This window comes from Pongo pygmaeus, chromosome 20, assembly GCF_028885625.2.
Source record: "Pongo pygmaeus isolate AG05252 chromosome 20, NHGRI_mPonPyg2-v2.0_pri, whole genome shotgun sequence".
NCBI classification, from domain to species: Eukaryota; Metazoa; Chordata; class Mammalia; order Primates; family Hominidae; genus Pongo; species Pongo pygmaeus.
The window spans coordinates 56,624,052-56,641,621 of NC_072393.2; the positions used below are offsets into that span (position 1 = coordinate 56,624,052).

At 51.9% G+C, this 17,570-nt stretch overlaps 1 protein-coding gene across 2 annotated transcripts in view; it reads right to left on the minus strand.

Annotated features, from left to right (window-relative positions):
* Positions 1–17,570, minus strand: part of LRRC4B (leucine rich repeat containing 4B) — a 51,168-nt gene that overhangs the window by 14,766 nt on the left and 18,832 nt on the right. For both annotated transcript variants that reach the window (XM_054464906.2, XM_054464904.2), the window contains exon 2: positions 16,625–16,956. In XM_054464906.2, the coding sequence (XP_054320881.1) occupies positions 16,625–16,921 (297 nt within the window). In that variant the 5' untranslated portion in view covers positions 16,922–16,956. The remainder of the gene's footprint in view (positions 1–16,624; positions 16,957–17,570) is intronic.

Consider the following 17,570-nt stretch of genomic DNA (forward strand, 5'->3'; position numbering starts at 1 on the left):
AGGTACCATGGGGTCATTGTGATGCTTGGACAAGACAGTGAGTGCTTGGGATGAGATAATGAATGTGTGGGACATGGAGAGCACGCAGTAATACATATTTTTCATTGTTAATTCAGTTGATAATGATCATTAACACTGGTCCTGGCCAGGCGCAGTGGCTCACGACACTTTGGGAGGCCAAGGCAGGAGGATTGCTTGAGCTCAGGAGTTCGAGACCAGCCTGTCCAACATGGTGAAACCTCGTCTCTACTAAAACAACAACAACAACAACAACAACAACACCCACCAAAATTTACCCTGGCATGGTGGCACACTCCTGTAGTCCCAGCTACTTGGGAGGCTGAGGCAGGAGAATCGCTTGAACCCGGGAGGCGGAGGTTGCAGTGAGCTGAAATTGCACCACTGCACTCCAGCCTGGGTGACAGTGAGACTCTGTCTCAAAAATAAAAAAAACAAAAAAAAAACAAAAAAAACACTGGTCCTGTCTCTGGGCTTCCAGTTTCTCCCTCAGCATCTTTCCTCTACACTGGCTGTCAGAATGACCGGAAATGCAGTTCAGACCTTGCCACATCCCCGCTCCCAGTCTCCCATAGCTATCACCCTCGACAAACTGTCAGAGGCCCTTCAGAACCTGCCCTGCTGCCCTCTCCTTGACTCTAGCCATAGTAGGGACAAGAGAGATGCATGGGGTTCCCTCTGCTTGCCACACTCTGTCCAGCCTCTCTGCGTTTGCACAGGCTCTGCCCCTTTTCTATACTGTCCTCCTCCTTGTTCTCTAGAAAATTCCAATTGCCTTCCTTGGAAAAGCCCTTTTTGACCCCTGGTCCCTCATCAGTCACACACACACTCTCTTATTAGATCCCTATCGCAGTGACTATAATTTGGTTTCACACATCTGTCTCCTTGTCTAGGCTGTGAGTCGGTATGAGTAGAGACTGTGTTGGGGCGATTTCTGCATAACCAGCATGCTATGCAAGGCCAAGTTCATGACAGACTTCGGCCAAGGTCTGCTGAGTAAACAGACTAGAGTGTCTAAGGCTCTTATTGGGGAACACCCTGGTTGTGCTTGTCCCTGTTTCCTTCACGCTTTTTGGCCTGGGTGATAATGACAACATGTCAAAATCATGTTGACATCAATATGACAGAACTTGGGAACTGAAAAACATTGGTGTTCTGGTTCCAACTTAATCTGCTTTTTACCTTCATGTGCACATCTCAGATCATCAAAGCTATATCACCTTTCTTGTGTTTGTCATCATTTTTACTTTCATGATTTCTGTCCTCATGTTTTAGGTATGTCTTTCGATTTTAAGTCAGTCTGAAATCCTTGTCTTTTAACTGGAAGTTTAGCTCAATTACATTTACTATAATTACTAATATACTTGGAATTCTTCCTATAATGTTATTTTGTGCTTTTTAATTGTCCTGATTTTTGTAGCTTATTCTTTCCCCTTTCCTGTCTTCTTTGTATTGATGGAATTTCTTATGATTTCATTTCTTCTCTCCACTGTTTTAGAATTTATATATTTTCTCTTTATTTAGTGGTTACCCTTAAAATTTAACATGCATACCTAAAGGCCAAAGCCAGTTAATTCTTCTCTTCTCCTCCCAAATAATACAAAGCTGATCTCATCTCTGACTTTAAAACAAAGAGACATCCTGGTCAGCTTCCCAATAAGGTAAAAGGGGGGGATCATAATTTGTTAAGTGCTGATTATTGCCAGAGCTGTGCTAAATGCTCTGAGGTATGATCTCATTTAATCTTTGTGGAAATTCTGTCACATGGGGGTTATCAAGCACATACCCCTGCTCCCTTCATATCTGGTGGTTCATAGCTGACAAAATGAAGGTTCACAGAAGTAAAGTCACTTGTCCCCAGTCTCACAGGCTCCAAAGTTGCAGAACCAAGACTCAACATCTCCTTCTCCTGAACACAGACATGGAAGTCTCCACCACACCTACCCACCCTAAACTGAAACAGCTGGGCTGTCTGTGGGCTTCACAATGCTTTTTGAGCTGTGGGGCCCATTCATTCTTACATTACCATGTATTGTTTTGCTCATTTGACAGGTTATTTTTTGAGAGCTGCTATGTGTCAAGTGTCATACTGGGCTCTGGGGATCCAGCTATGGACAAGACAGACAAAGCCCTGTCTTCCTAGATCCCAGCCTCAGAGAAGAAGAGAGACACTAAATAAAACAATTATGCAAACAATCATTTAACCAGCAAAGGTGTACACAGATCATGGAGGCTGCCCTGGTTGCAGGGGGAGGCAGGCCTGGGGCCCCTCTAAGGCCTGATTTGAAACACCCTAGACCAGATCACCTCTGAAGTTGTGAGTGTCATCACCGTCATGGCCCCGACACAGAGTAGGATAGGCAAGGCGGGGATTGGTTCTTGAAGCAGGTAAATCCCCCTGCCCCCTCACCCTAACATCTTTCGCCTGACGAAGATGTTGACATTTTGTCCTACAGTAGAGGACCTAGGCCTGGGGCCACCTCTGACAGCCACTTAGCTGCCCACACTTCCAAGTTCCCTGGATCTTCAGCCCCCATCTGCTGAGCCCACCTCCACCTATGCTGGGCTCTGGGACAGATCTCAATGATGCAGATGTGAATCCGGCAAAGGGACGCGGCCCCCATCAATGACTGCCTTCTAACCCCAATGGGGACTTTCCTTTTATCCTGCAACTTGGCCTGTGTGGGGGACTTTCCACTTTGGTTGTGGTAGGTAAATATTACTAAAGCTGAAAAAAATCCCACTGAAATCTGTTGGGGTTTTTAAGAAAATAAATTGTCGAGAAATTCCTTATTAAAAATGTAACTGTGGTAAGAAAACAATTAAGTGAACTGTTCGTCTTGACATTATAAATTGTATTTATTTATACTTATTTATTTATTTGAGATGGAGTCTTGCTCTGTCACCAGGCTGGAGTGCAGTGATCTCGGCTCACTGCAACCTCTGCCTCCCAGGTTCAAGTGATTCTCCTGCCTCAGCCTCCTGAGTAGCTGGGATTACAGGCGCATGCCACCACACACAGCTAATTGTTTGTATTTTTAGTAGAGAAGGGTTTCACTGTGTTAGCCAGGATGGTCTTGATCTCCTGACCTCATGATCTGCCCACCTTGGCCTCCCAAAGTGCTGGGATTACAGGCGTGACCCACCAGGCCCGGCCTATTTATTTATTTATTTATTTATTTATTTATTTATTTTTAAGACAGGATCTTGCTCTATTGCTCAGGCTGGAGTGCAGTGGCGTGATCTCAGCTCACTGCAACCTCCGCCTCCTGGGTTCAAGTGAGTCTCCCACCTTAGCCTCCTGAGTAGCTGGGATTACAGGTGCAAACAACCACACCAGGCTAATTTTTGTATTTTAGTAGAGACACGGTTTCACCAAGTTGGCCAGGCTGGTCTCCAACTCCTGACCTCAGGTGATCTGCCTGCCTCTGCCTCCCAAAGTGCTGGAATTACAGACGTGAACCACTGCACTCGGCCTGTTTTTATGTTTTGAATATAATGAGTCAATCACAAAAGTTTAGCAAGCTTACTGTTGTTTGTGTGTGTGTGTGTTAATTTTTTTACATTCAGATTTTAAAAACTGTTATTTGTCACATCAACTGTCTTTATGATGACTTCTCATGTTTCTTCCTTGTCCCTGAGACAAGGGACTTGTACCTCCCTCTCCAACAGGGACTTCCCTAACTGCCATGACTGGCCGCACTGCAGGGGCCATTGTGGGCCCTCACACGACCTGGCTCAGGCCTAGACGTCTCTGTCTCCCTCCTCCCATTCATCCTCCTGGGAGTGGCCTCCTGAGCCCTTCTGGGACCAGGCCCTGGCCTGGGTGGAAAGTCTGGCTGGATGGCTACCCGCCCGCCCCCCACCCTTCCCCACCACCAGGAGCCCAGAGAGGCATCTAAACCTGGGTGTAAACAACAAGGGGATGAGATCTATATCAGAGGCATGTGCAAGACCCAGCAAGGCAGCAGGACTTTGCCTAAGGCACCTGCGGGTAGGGTGGGAGTGTGGGGTTAAGCTGAGGCACAGGCCATGGTCCTACACCGCTTCCTGGGCAGACTTCCCTAGCCTCCTCTCACTGTGTTCAGCTCAGCAGCCCCCCGCCAGCTCGTGCACGCTGCTGCTGCACTTGTTCACCTTCCTTTTTTTTTTTTTTTTTTGTGATGGAGTCTTGCTCTGTCACCCAGGCTGGAGTGCAATGGCATGATCTCGGCTCACTGCAACCTCCGCCTCCCAGGTTCAAGCGATTCTCCTGCCTCACCCTCCCGAGTATCTGGGATTACAGTAACACGTCACCACACCTGGCTAATTTTTGTATTTTTAGTAGAGATGGGGTTTCACTACGTTGGTCAGGCTGGTCTCAAGCTCCTGACCTCAAGTGATGCACCCGCCTCAGCCTCCCAAAGTGCTGGGATTACAGGCGTGAGCCACTGTGCCCAGATGAGACTTGCTCACTTTCTGAACCACCCCTTTCTGCACGCAGTGTCGAGAGGGCAGGGATCTCTGTATGTCCTGCTCTCTGGGCCTCGGGTGGTGCCTGGCACACACTAGGTGCTGAATAAACGAATCAGGGCTGCACTGAATGCTGCGGATGGATTAGCCGGGGCTGTTCAGACACAGGAGGAACAACCCATGGGGGGAGAAGGATGCACGGGTCTCAGCTCAGCTCCTAGGATTGCCTCGGGGTGGTGATGAGACCATGGCATCCTTGTGAGGATTAAGCTGTCTCGATATCTGTAAACCATAGGGAAGAGCGCCTGGCACAGTGCAAGCACATCTGTATCTGTGACTATTTAAAGGCAGGGCAAGTTTCTGGAAGGGTGGGAAGGAAGGGGCTGGGGGTAGCTTCTGGTGCCCAGTAGAGGGTGCCTCTGAGCTTGGTGTAGCTGAGAGCGCCAGGCATACTCATCCTGATCTGAGATGGGGACAGGGTGGCTTGCAGAAAGGTGTCCCCTAGGAGGAGTTGGTGTGGCGACTCCAGCTGGGTGTGCTGGCAGGGGTGTGCGGGTACAGGCTACAGCTGGAAGGCTAGGAAGAAGCTGGGGCTTCCGGATGAGCAAGGACAAGGCCGGAGCCAGGCTGGGCTGTGGGGATGTAGATTGGGACTCAGTGGCAGTTCTGAGACTGAGTCACCAAGGCACAGCGCCAGGGATAGCTACGAATTAGGAAGCGTTAGGAATCGTGTTGAAAAAACCAAGTTCTGCAGCCAGCCTGCCTGGGCTGAGTCCCAGCTCCGTTACTAACCTTGGGACCAGGACCGTGTGCAAGTGTCTTACTCTCCTATGTCTCAGTTTCCTCATCTGTAACATGAGAAGAATAGGACCTACTCAGGGGGCTGTCATGAGGCTGAAATTCACTGACCCTGTAAAGGGCTTGGAGCAATGCTGGGGGCCCGGATGACATTCTCCCACCCACCCTCGCTGAGCTGTAGAAATAATTGGTCTATTTTCTAGAAGAGAAGGCAGGCTCAGAGAGGTGACTCAAGGACTTAGCGTCATTCGTGGAGGGGAGAACGCGGGTCTTGTGCCTCTCAGGCCTCTCAGGCCTCTCAGGCTGCTCAACAGAGATGTGGACTGATACTCCCATCCAGCCCGTCCCGGGCCTGTCCCGAGGCTCAGGGGCCATGTGGCTTTGCAGGACGCCAAGGAATTCTACGCGTTTGTCAATTTAACTTTAACAGGTGTCAGCCACCGCGCCCAGCCAACTATTCTTTTCTGTAAGTGTGCTGTGAGTCATCATGAGAAAAACTTAAGAAGAAACTGACAAAGTATGGGAAATCCTATTTGAAAAGGGTAGAAACTGAGGCTCGGAGTGGTGACAAGGATTATGTGGGCCCCGAGATGGCGCTGCTGAGGGAATGAAGAGGATAACTCAGCTGGAATGAGGCAGAGAGGCCGCAGTTAGACACCGAAGTCTCAGCAGCCTGGGAACGGACGGCAGAGGGCGCACTGCTCCCTCCTATCCAGAGGACCTCCTGGCTGCTGGTCGCAGGCCCGCGGCTGGGGAATGTCCCAGTTGACCTCAAGAGAGGTCAGCTCCTAGATTCCCCCCTGCAGATCCTTCCTTCCGCCGTTTTCTTTCTTTCTTTCTTTTTTGTTTTTCTGAGATGGAGTCTCTCTCTGTCGCCCAGGCTGGAGTGCAGTGGCACAATCTCAGCTCACTGCAACCTCTGCCTCCCGGGTTCAAGTGATTCTCCTGCCTCAGCCTCCTGAGTAGCTAGTACTACAGGCACGCACTACCACTCCCAGATAATTTTTGTATTTTTGGTAGAGACGGGGTTTCGCCATGTTGGCCAGGCTGGTCTCCAGTTCCTGACCTCAGGTGATCCAACTGCCTTGGCCTCCCGAAGTGGTGGGATTACAGGCATGAGCCACCGCGCCTGGCCCTCCCACCATTTTCTTGCTTAAAGGGCTCTAACTGGGTAAAGTCTGTCCAATCAAAAGCTCCATGTTTCATGCCCCTGGAGGGATCAGCCGCCTGGAAAATGCAAACTAGTGGGTAATTTAAAAGCCATTCTTGGTATTTGCCTTGATAATGCACTATGGCCGGGGTTTTTATTTGGTTAGTTTGGGTTTTTTTTTTTTTTTGAGACAGAGTCTCGCTCTGCCACCTAGGCTGGAGTGCAGTGGCAAAATCACAGCTCACTGCAGCCTCTGCCTCCTGGCCTCATGCAATCTGCAATCTTCCCACCTCAGCCTCCCAGGTATGTGGGACTACAGGTGCGTGCCACCACACCTGGCTAATTTTTGTATTTTTAGTAGAGATGGGGTCTTGCTATGTTGCCCAGGCTGGTTTCAAACTCCTGAGCTCAAGCGATCCACCTGCCTTGGCCTCCCAAAGTGCTGGGATTACAGGTGTGAGCCACCGCATGCCACCTTTTTTTTTTTTTTGAGATGGAGTCTTGCTTTGTCGCCAGGCTGGAGTGCAGCGGCATGATCTTGGCTCACTGCCACCTCTGCCTCCTGGGTTCAAGCGATTCTCCTGCCTCAGCCTCCCAAGTAGCTAGAATTACAGGTGCCCACCACCACGCCCAGCTAATTTTTGTATCTTTAGTAGAGACAGGGTTTCACCATGTTGGCCAGGCTGGTCTCGAACTCCTGACCTCGTGATCCACCTGCCTTGGCCTCCCAAAGTGCTGGGATTACAGGTGTGAGCCACCGCGCCCGGCCAGGTTTTGTTTTTTTGTTTTTGCAACAGAATTACCATCCCGTAGCTGCCCCACTTTGGCTGTCTGGGCCTGGCTTCTCCACGCTGACTCTCGGGGTGGGACAGACATATATACCTTCTGAGGCACAGGGCAAGCCCATGGGGGCTACAGCTTGCTGGGTGACCTTGGATAAGTCACTCAGAGCCTGTGCCTCCATTTCCACGTCCATAAAATGGGAGAAGTCATCGTGCCCTCACAGGAATAAATGGGGTTGATGAGCGCTCCCTGACCCCCTGCTCCAGGTAAATGCTTTGAAATTTTTGTTTCTTTTTCGTCATTTAGGAAAAGGTGAGCAAATTCCAGTATAGCCTTTTTTTTTTTTCTTTCCAGCTTGCATAGGATTTTATACTTAGTATTTTTAAAGCTTAATTTGTTCTGATTATAAAAGTTATTGGCTGGGTGCGGTGGCTCACACGTGTAATCCCAGCACTTTGGGAGGCCAAGGTGGGTGGATCACAAGGTCAGGAGTTCGAGACCAGCCTGGCCAGCATGGTGAAACCCCATCTCTACTAAAAATACAAAACTTAGCAGGACATGGTGGCAGGTGCCTGTAGTCCCAGCTACTCGGGAGGCTGAGGCAGGAGAATCGCTTGAACCCGAGAGGTGGAAGTTGCAGTGAACCGAGATCGTGCCACTGCACTCCAGCATGGCGGACAGTGCGAGACTCCATCTCAAAAAAAAAAAAAAAAGTTATTAAATGCTCTCACTGAAGAAAATCTAGAGAATAAAGAAAACATAAAGAAGAAATTAAATATCCCTGTAATACTAATGCAAAGAGAAAAGACCCTGTTGACCTTTCTGGGTGTTTCTTGGTCTTTTAAAATATATTACTTAAGTTTTAAAAGTGAATTGGAGATCCTATTCACATTCTTTGAAAGCTCAGTATTACATTTTGAGCATTTCCCCATGTCATCCACTATTATTTGAAACTCTGTTTTAAATAGCTGCATAATATTCCATTGTAACGGGCACAGAGATTCACTGAACCCAGGGGTCCCCAACCCCTAGGCCACAGACTGGTACTGGTGGGTTGCCTGTTAGGAACCAGGCTGCACAGAAGGAGGTGAGCAGCGGGCGAGCGAGCATTACTGTCTGAGCTCTGCCTCCTATCAGATCACTGGCGGCATTACATTCTCTTTTATTTAAATTACAAAAAAATTTTTTTTTGAGACAGAGTCTTGCTCTGTTGCCTAGGCTGGAGTGCAGTGGCACGATCTCAGCACACTACAACCTCTGCCTCCCGGGTTCAAGTGATTCTCCTGCCTCAGCCTCCTAAGTATCTGGGATTACAGACGCCTGCCACCACGCCTGGCTAATTTTTGTATTTTTAGTAGAGACAGGTTTTGCCATGTTGGCCAGGCTGGTCTCGAACTCCTGACCTCAGGTGATCCACCCACCTCAGCCTCCCAAAGTGCTGGGGTTACAGGCGTGAGGCACCACGCTCGGCCAGCATTAGATTCTCATAGGAGCGTGAACCCTATTGTGAACTGTGCAGGTGAGGGATTTAGTTTGCTTGCTCCTTATGAGAATCTAATGCCTGATGATCCATCACTGTCTCCCATCACCCCCAGATAGGACCATCTAGTTGCAGGAAAACAAGCTCAGGGCTCCCACTGACTCTACGTTATAGTGAGTAGTATAATTATTTTATTATATATTACGATGTAATAATAATAATAGAAATAAAGTGCACCGGCCGGGCGTGGTGGCTCACGCCTGTAATCCCAGCACTTTGGGAGGCCAAGGCAGGCGGATCATGAGGTCAGGAGATCTAGACCATCCTGGCTAACACGGTGAAACCCCATCTCTACTAAAAATACAAAAAAATTAGCAGGGCATGCTGGTGGGCGCCTGTAGTCCCAGCTACTCAGGAGGCTGAGGCAGGAGAATGACGTGAACCCGGGAGGCGGAGCTTGCAGTGAGCCGAGATCGCGCTACTGCACTCCAGCCTGGGCGAAAATGAGAGGCTCTGTCTCAAAAAAAAAAAAAAAAAAAAAGAAAAGAAAAATTAGCCGCACATGGTGGCGTGTGCCTGTAATCCCAGCTACTCGGGAGGCTGAGGCAGGAGAATCACTTGAACCTAGGAGGCGGAGGTTGCAGTGAGCCAAGATTGCACCACTGCACTCCAGCCTGGTGACAGAGTGAAGCAAGACTCCATCTCAAAAAAAAAAAAGAAAAAGAAAAAGAAATGCACCATAAATGTAATACCAAAACCATCTCCTCGACACCCCAGTCCATGGAAAAATTATCTTCCATGAAACCAGTCCCTGGTGCCAAAAGGGTTGGGGACTGCTGATGTAACCAGTCCCTTGTCAGCAGGAGTTGAGGCTACTTCTAAACATTGGTAGTCAGGCCATCCTTAAACACAACTCTTTGAAGCCCCTCTAATAATTTCCTTAGGATGGATTGGTTTGTTCCTTAAGCTGGAACCACACTTACTTGCCATACAACCTCATAGCCGGCCCCAGGAGGGACCAGGGCCGCCCGCTAAAAGCCTTGGGTGGATTCAGTGGTACTTTGTTAAATTAAGTACATGAATATCCTACGGCCCGGCAATTCCCTCTGGGTATATATTCTACAGAAATGATCACGCAGCTCCCAGAGGGGTCCTGAGGGAGGATTTGCGGTGGGGCAGCTAGAAGCCTCCTGGACGTCCAGTCTCATCAGGAAGCAGTGGGGGACTTGGCAGATGGACGGGGGTGGGTGCCCATCGATTCTGTAGCAGCGACAGCAGCAGAGTGGACACACACAGCAATATGAACCACTCTCAGAAACACAGGCTGAGCAAACACAGTGAGACAAAGACAGCGATCTTAACGCAGCTTCATCTGCATAAATTAAGAATACGTGTACACAAAGCAACAATACCCATTTTGCAAGAACACACACAAGCAAAAAATCCACAGTAAACACATTAGGAGGACTTTCTGTGGGGAGAGGGTAAGGCGGGGATATGAGGATAAAAGGGAGGGAAGGAGGAAGGAGGAAGTCCGGTGAGGACCAGGTGCCTGACTGAGGAGCGAGGAGTGGACCGGCTGGGCCCAGCCGAGGTGGTGCAGCTTCCCCCCAGGCCCCGAGAAGATGGAGGAACAGATCTGCACCCGGTCTTCTCCCAGGGGGCCAGGGCATGTGAGCTGGGGGGAGGCAGTCTCCAGGCCTCTGCCTTAAAAGGCATTTCCGGAGGCTCCAGGCTTGCAGGCCCCACCAATCTCAAAAAAGTGGTGGGGCCGGGGGAGGGCCTCAGAGGATTGCTGATTTTTTTTTTTTTTGAGACAGAGTCTCGCTCTGTCACTCAGGCGGGAGTGCATTGGTACGATCTCAGCTCACTGCAGACTCCACCTCCCGGGTTCAAGCTATTCTCCTTCCTCAGCCTCCCAAGTAGCTAGGACTACGGGCATGCGCCACTATGCCTGGCTAATTTTGGTATTTTTAGTAGAGATGGGATTTCACCATGTTGGCCAGGCTGGTCTCGAACTCCTAACCTCAGGTGATCTGCCTGCCTCAGCCTTCCAAAGTACTGGGATTACAGGCATAGCCACTGCGCCTGGCCATGATATTTTAAAAAACACATCCTCTGTCTTACTATGGGGACCACCTACTGTTGCTGTCATGTGGCAGAACATTTTAACTCTCTCACCAAAGATGAATGGCAACGTTCTAGCTTCCCAGAGAGCGGCCAGCACCGTCACCCCGTGGACTTAGAGTCCCCCAAAGTCCCCTCGAGGTTCTTGCTGCCCACACCGCGCCCAGGCCAGGGACAGGCAAGAACAGGTGACAGGAGTCTCCGAGCCACCCCCCAGAGCTCACGGGAGGGCGTTGCAGGGATTCGCGTCGGCTCCCACCGACAGATGGCTGCAGGCCTCTGCCAAGGATCCGGGCAGGAGTTCGGGAGCTGGCCTCCCATTCAGAGGCAAACAGCTGCTGGGCACCTCCTGCGTGCCAGGCTCGGCCCTAGGTGCTGGGGATCCGGCAGGGAACATTGCAAAGTCCCTGCCTTCGTGCAGGTGGTGGTGCGGCGGAGGACAGATGACAACCAAGGCGGCAGGCCACACGGGAGGCTCTCAGCTCTCGAATCCCCAGAATTCAGCCTGTCGCTACCAGTGCTTCAGTGCCAGGCCCTGGTGTGTGTGTGTGTGTGTGTGTGTGTGTGTAAGGGAGAAGTATACTCAAATGAGGAAGCCACATAGAACTCACAGGGCGGTGCTTCTCTCATCATCCCTCAGACCCGGAAAGTCCGCTTCTAGGAATTTATCCCAAGGGCAGAGTCCAGAACATTAGGAAGAATGAGCCAACAGATGTCCCCCTGGTGTTGTTCATATCAACTCAGAAATTGGAAATAAGGAGGCCGGGCGCGGTGGCTCACGCCTGTAATCTCAGCACTTTGGGAGGCCGAGGTGGGCGGATCCCTTGAGGCCAGGAGTTCGAGACCAGCTGGGTCAATATGATGAAGGCCGGGCGCAGTGGCTCACGCCTGTAATCTCAGCACTTTGGGAGGCCGAGGTGGGCGGATCCCTTGAGGCCAGGAGTTCGAGACCAGCTGGGTCAATATGATGAAACCCGGTCTCTACTAGAAAGTACAAAAATTAGCCGAGTGTCGTGGCGGGCACCTGTAGTCTCAGCTACTCGGGAGGCTAAGGCAGGAGAATCTCCTGAACCCAGGAGGGAGAGGTTGCAGTGAGCCAAGATCGTACCACTGCACTCCAGCCTGGGTGACAGAGTGAGATTCCATCTCAAAAAAAAAAAAAAAAAAAAGAAAAAAAGAAAAAGAAGGGCCTGGTTAAGTAACAGGATGCTGCAGGTGTGGTGGCTTGTGCCTGTAATCCCAGAACTTTGGGAGGCCAAGGCGGGCAGATCCTCTGAGGTCAGGAGTTTGAGACCAGCCTGCCCAACATGGTGAAACCCCGTTTCTACTAAAAATACAAAAAATAGCTGGGCGTGGTGGTGCGCGCCTGTAATCCCAGCTACTCAGGAGACTGAGGCGGTAGAATCGCTTGAACGCGGGAGGCGGAGGTTGCAGTGAGCTGAGATTGTGCCATTGCACTCCAGCTTGGGCAACAAGAGAGAAACTCCGTCTCAAAAAAAATAAAAAATAGGCCGGGCGCAGTGGCTCACGCCTGTAATCCCAGCACTTCGGGAGGCTGAGGTGGGTGGATCATGAGGTCAGGAGATATAGACCATCCTGGCTAACACGGTGAAACCCCATCTCTACTAAAAACACACACACAAAAATTAGCCGGGCATGGTGGCAGGCGCCTGTAGTCCCAGCTACTCGGGAGGCTGAGGCAGGAGAATGGTGTGAACCCAGGAGGTGGAGCTTGCAGTGAGCCGAGATTGCGCCACTGCACTCCAGCCTGGGCGACAGAGTGAGACTCCGTCTCAAAAATAAATAAATAAAAATAAAAATAAAAATAAGAAAATAAAAAAGCAAAAACTCCATTTACAAATCAGCAGCAATTGTGCAATGCACAGTGCATGGGTAGGGAGGGTGTCCGAATCCAAAGACACCAAAGCGAAGGAGAGCTACCTGTGGCTGTGGGATTATGGTTGGCTTCTGTCCTTCTGTTTTTACTTAGGTATATTTTCTAGTTTTTCTCAATTAATTTGTATTCATTCTGTAATAAGCAATTAAAAATACACTTATGGCTGGGTTAGGTGGTTTATCCCTGTAATCCCAGCACTTTGGGAGGCCAAGGAGGGCGAATTGCTTGGGCCCAGGAGTTCAAGACTAGCCTGGGAAACATAGTGAGACCCTGTCTTCATAAAAAAGAAAAAAATCGAGACCATCCTGGCTAACACGGTGAAACCCCGTCTCTACTAAAAATAAAAAAATTAGCCGGGCATTGTGGCGGGCGCCTGTAGTCCCAGCTACTCAGGAGGCTGAGGCAGGAAAATGGCGTGAACCCAGGAGGCGGAGTTTGCAGTGAGCCGAGATCGCACCACTGCACTCCGGCCTGGGCGACAGAGCAAGACTCCGTCTCAAAAAAGGAAAAAAAAAAGGTCAGGCTTGGTGGCTCACGCCTGTAATCCCAGCACTTTGGGAATCCAAGGCGGGCAGATCATCTGAGGTCGGGAGTTCAAGACTAGCCTGACCAACATGGAGAAACGCTGTCTCTACTAAAAATACAAAATTAGCTGGGCATGGTGGCATATGCCTGTAATCCCAGCTACTCAAGAAGGCTGAGGCAGGAGAATCGCTTGAACCTGGGAGGCGGAGGTTGCGGTGAGCCAAGATCACACCATTGCACTCCAGCCTGGGTAACAAGAGTGAAACTCTGTCTCAAAAAAAAAAAAAAAAAAAAAAAAAAGAATTAGCTGGGTGTGATGGTGTCTCCCAGTAGTCCCAGCTACTCTGAGGCAGGAGGATCACCTGAGCCAGGGAAGTTAAGGCTGCAGGGATGCAGGGAGCCGTGATAGTCCCGCTGCACTCCAGCCTGAGTGACAGAGTGAGACCCTGTCTCTAAAAATGAAACCATTTACATAGACACAGAAACCATTTACATACACACACAAAATGTAAACAGTAGTTATTTATACCTGGTGATGGAACTAGGGGGATTTTTTCAATTTTTTATTTGGATAACTAAAAAGTTATTACTTTTTTTTTTTTTTTTTTTTTAAAGACAGGGTCTCTCTGTTGCCCGGGATGGGGTGCAGTGGTGAAATCTCAGCTCACTGCAACCTTGCCTCCTGGGCTCAAGCAAGCCTCCCACCTCAGCCTCTTGAGTAGCTGGGACCACAGGCTCATGCCACCATACCTGGCTAATTTTTGTTTCTTTAGTGGAGATGGGGATTCGCTGTGTGGCTCAGGCTGGTCTCAAACTCCTGGGCTCAAGCAATCCACCTGCCTCAGTCTCCCAAAGTGCTGGGATTACAGGCATGAGTCACCGAGCCAGGCTAAAAGTTATTACTTTTTAAAGAGCCTCTGGGCCGGGCGCGGTGGCTCACGCCTGTAATCCCAGCACTTTGGGAGGCCGAGGTGGGTGGATCACCTGAGGTCAGGAGTTTGAGACCAGCCTGGCCAACATGGTGAAACCTCATCTCTACTAAAGATATAAAAATTTGCTGAGCGTGGCAGCAGGCGTCTGTAATCCCAGCTACTCAAGAGACTGAGGCGGGAGAATCGCTTGAACCCGGGAGGTGGAGGTTACAATGAGCCAACGTTGTGCCACTGCACTCCAGCCTGGGAGACAGAGCAAGACTCTGTCTCAAAATAAATAAATAAATAAATACAAAAATAAAGAGCCTCTGATTACCCTCTACATGGTCCATGCCTCTTGCTGTCTGGGATGTGTCCACTGAGGGAGGTCAAGCCCACTGACAAACACTCACAAGCATCCACTCTCATGGACTGGACGAACACACCCTCCATCCATGTCTCTGGTGGGGGTGGGGGGGCGCAGTGCAAGAACCCCTGGGTGGGGAGATGAGAAATAGAGGCGACTGGATCCCTATTGATTTTCACCCTTTGACAATGTCCATCTTGGTGTGTGCTTTACCAGGTGCATGATATACAGAGGGAGCGGGCCTGTGCACGACTTATCATAAATGAACGTACGTCCGCTGGTGGCGCTCAGCACATGTTTGTGGGACTGAATTGTTCACTGAGCCCCCCCGCTCCCCCCCAAAGAGAAACGGGTCCAGGTTCTATGACGGGGATGTTGCCACGGCCTGGGGCTGATGGTGAGTGGCGTGGGTGCCTTCCTGTCCCACGCTCTCCCTGGCCATTTCTGCAAAGTGCGTTTCCCTGGCGTACTGTTCCAGCCACTGGCTCCTTTTCCTCCTCATTTCTTCCCCACTAGAATGTGAGCTGCCGGGGCTAGGGCTGGGCTTTGCCTGGCTCAGTCACCACCCAGGACAGGGCTTGGTGCAGAGCCGGTGCTGCCAGTGTCTGTTGAACGTCACGTGTATAAGTGGGGGAAGGATGGAGTGCAGGGAAGCCGGGGGCAGGTGCATGGGGACCACACAGTGTGGAATGTCACCTGCTCAAGGGAGACGTGGATGGATCTGTGGAGACTGCAGCTAGGGAGATGCAGGGCAGACTCAAAGCAAACTGGCAGACATGGGAGCCTGTGGGAGGTGGGTGTGGACAGAGGGACAAGGCCCTGCAGGAGCAGGGGGTGGTGATGTGACGACGCCCCTGATGTTTCTGGACCCCTTCACTGGCCCTTGCCCCACAGCCAGCAGGAAGGGACTGCTCCCCTGAGAGGTCCCCTTTCTTCCCTGAATCTGGCTCTCAGGACGGTCAGGTGGGAGCAGCCAAGTCCTCCCACCCCTTCCCAGGGACAGACCAGGCAGAAAAGCAGCTGCACTTCTTAGGGGAGCTGTTACATCTGGAAGGTTGGATCTGGAGGGGCTGGGACCTCTGGCATCGGCACCCTCTTCTCTCCCAGCTTTACAGGCTGGAACAGGAGGAGGCTTGCTTGGAGGCAGGAGTTGGACCAAATCAGCCTGGGGTAATGATCCCCTGGGAATCACTGGCAATGCCTGGAGATATTTTTGGAACTGGGGGTGGGGTGCTACTGGCATCTAGTGGCCGGAAATGCTGCTAAACATCCTACAGCACACAGGACAGAGCCCCCACCCCGCCCGCCAAACGATGATCCGACCCCAAATGTCAACAGGGCAGAGGTTGAGAAGCCCTGCTTTCTAATAGCACAGCTCTGTCCCCCCAAGCCCTCGCTTACGGCCTGACCTAATCAGAGTCATCATTAATCGAGTGGCAGCTGCCCCATCCTGAGCACCAGCCACAGGCCACCATGGCACCAGGCACCAGAGCGTTCTCAGCCTCTCTGCTCTCCAATTCTCACACCAGCTCCAGGAAATGGGGACGCAAACCCTGCACCGCCCGGCAAATGACCATGGAAACGCTTTCTGTCCTCTGACCACTCGCCAGGTGCCAGCACACAGGCTAACGCCCCAATAAGTACCAGACCTATCAGCAACGCCTCAGCGCAGGGGCTTGCATCGTCCCCGCTTTTCAGATGAAGAAACTGAGGCTCAGAATCATGCCGTCACCTTCCCAAGGCCATGAGAGGGTGTGGTGGTGCAGATGCCACAGCGGTCCCTGTGGAAGGGTTGCTCTCCACACCCCAGGGACCCTAGGGCTCGGCCTAGGCCGACCCGCCTGTCCTGTGCTGGGGGCTGGGCAGGTGGCCTGCACTTGGGCCCCAACACAGTGGCTCAGAGACAGGGAGCACTCTGCTCCCAAAGCCTGGAGGGCCTCCACTCCACCTTGGGAGCCCGGCTCCAGCTGATAGGATGCAGACCGGCAGGCCACTTCCACAGGTGCCGGAGATGGGGAAGCCCCTGTGTGGGGAGGCCCAGAAGGGATGGGCTGCATCTGCACGCCTCCCCAGTGCCCCCCTCCATGGTCCCCCTCTGCCCGCTGGCCCCGAATACCTGGATGCCGTTCTCTTGCAGGTTCAGGTACCGCGTGTTGACTGGGATGCTGGCTGGGACCTCAGCCAGGTCTCTCCGTGTGCAGATCACCCGGCTGGCCTGGTTGCTGCAGGAGCAGGCCACGGGGCAGGAGGTGGCCGGCGGGGAGCCCCCTCCGGCGGCAGACGTCACGGCCACTCCACCTCCACCGGCCCCCAGGGGTGGGGAGAAGAGCCAGAGGAAGAGCAATGCCCCGTGGGGCCAGGACATCCTACCGGGCGGCAGCGGGGGGCACGGGGAGCCGCGGGCACGCGCCATCCTCAATGTTCATGCTCCGCGTGGACGCTGGGGGGCTGTGGGTGGGGGAGAGAGAGGGGAGAGGCTTGGTGAGGGACAGGAGCCCATGTGGCCCGGGTGCTCGCCAACACCCAGGCAGCCCCATCGCCACCTCCCTGCCCCGTGCCCAGAACAAAGGGACAGGGAGGGAGATAGCCGCTGATGGACCCACCCAGCAGGCTGGGGCAGGCAGAGGGAAGCTTGGCCCGCCCGGCCCTGCACTAGCTCATCCTCTCCATGCTGGCAAGATTCTACGCCCATTCTGCAGCAGGGAAAACTGAGGCTGGGGGAAAGGAAGTGCCTGCCCAAGGTCACTCAGCCAGTAAGTGCAGAAGTTGTCCAGATTCAAAACCCAGTTCTTTGCATGATTTCAAAAAGGTAGATACATCAGAGGAGTGAGACAGACAGACAGACAGACAGACAAGGCGAGGGGGCAGAAAGGGGGAAGAGCAAGCGAGGTGGCAAGGACCTCGCTCCCATCCCAACACCCGCCCGGTCCCCTTGCCACCTGCGTGATCACCTCGGAGGCGGGTCCCAGCCTCCTCTCCCCTCCACTCCCTCTCCCTCTCCCCCTCCCAGGGATGTTAGCGAAGAGATGCATTTCCCCCACCCCCTGTGCCCTCAGCTAAAC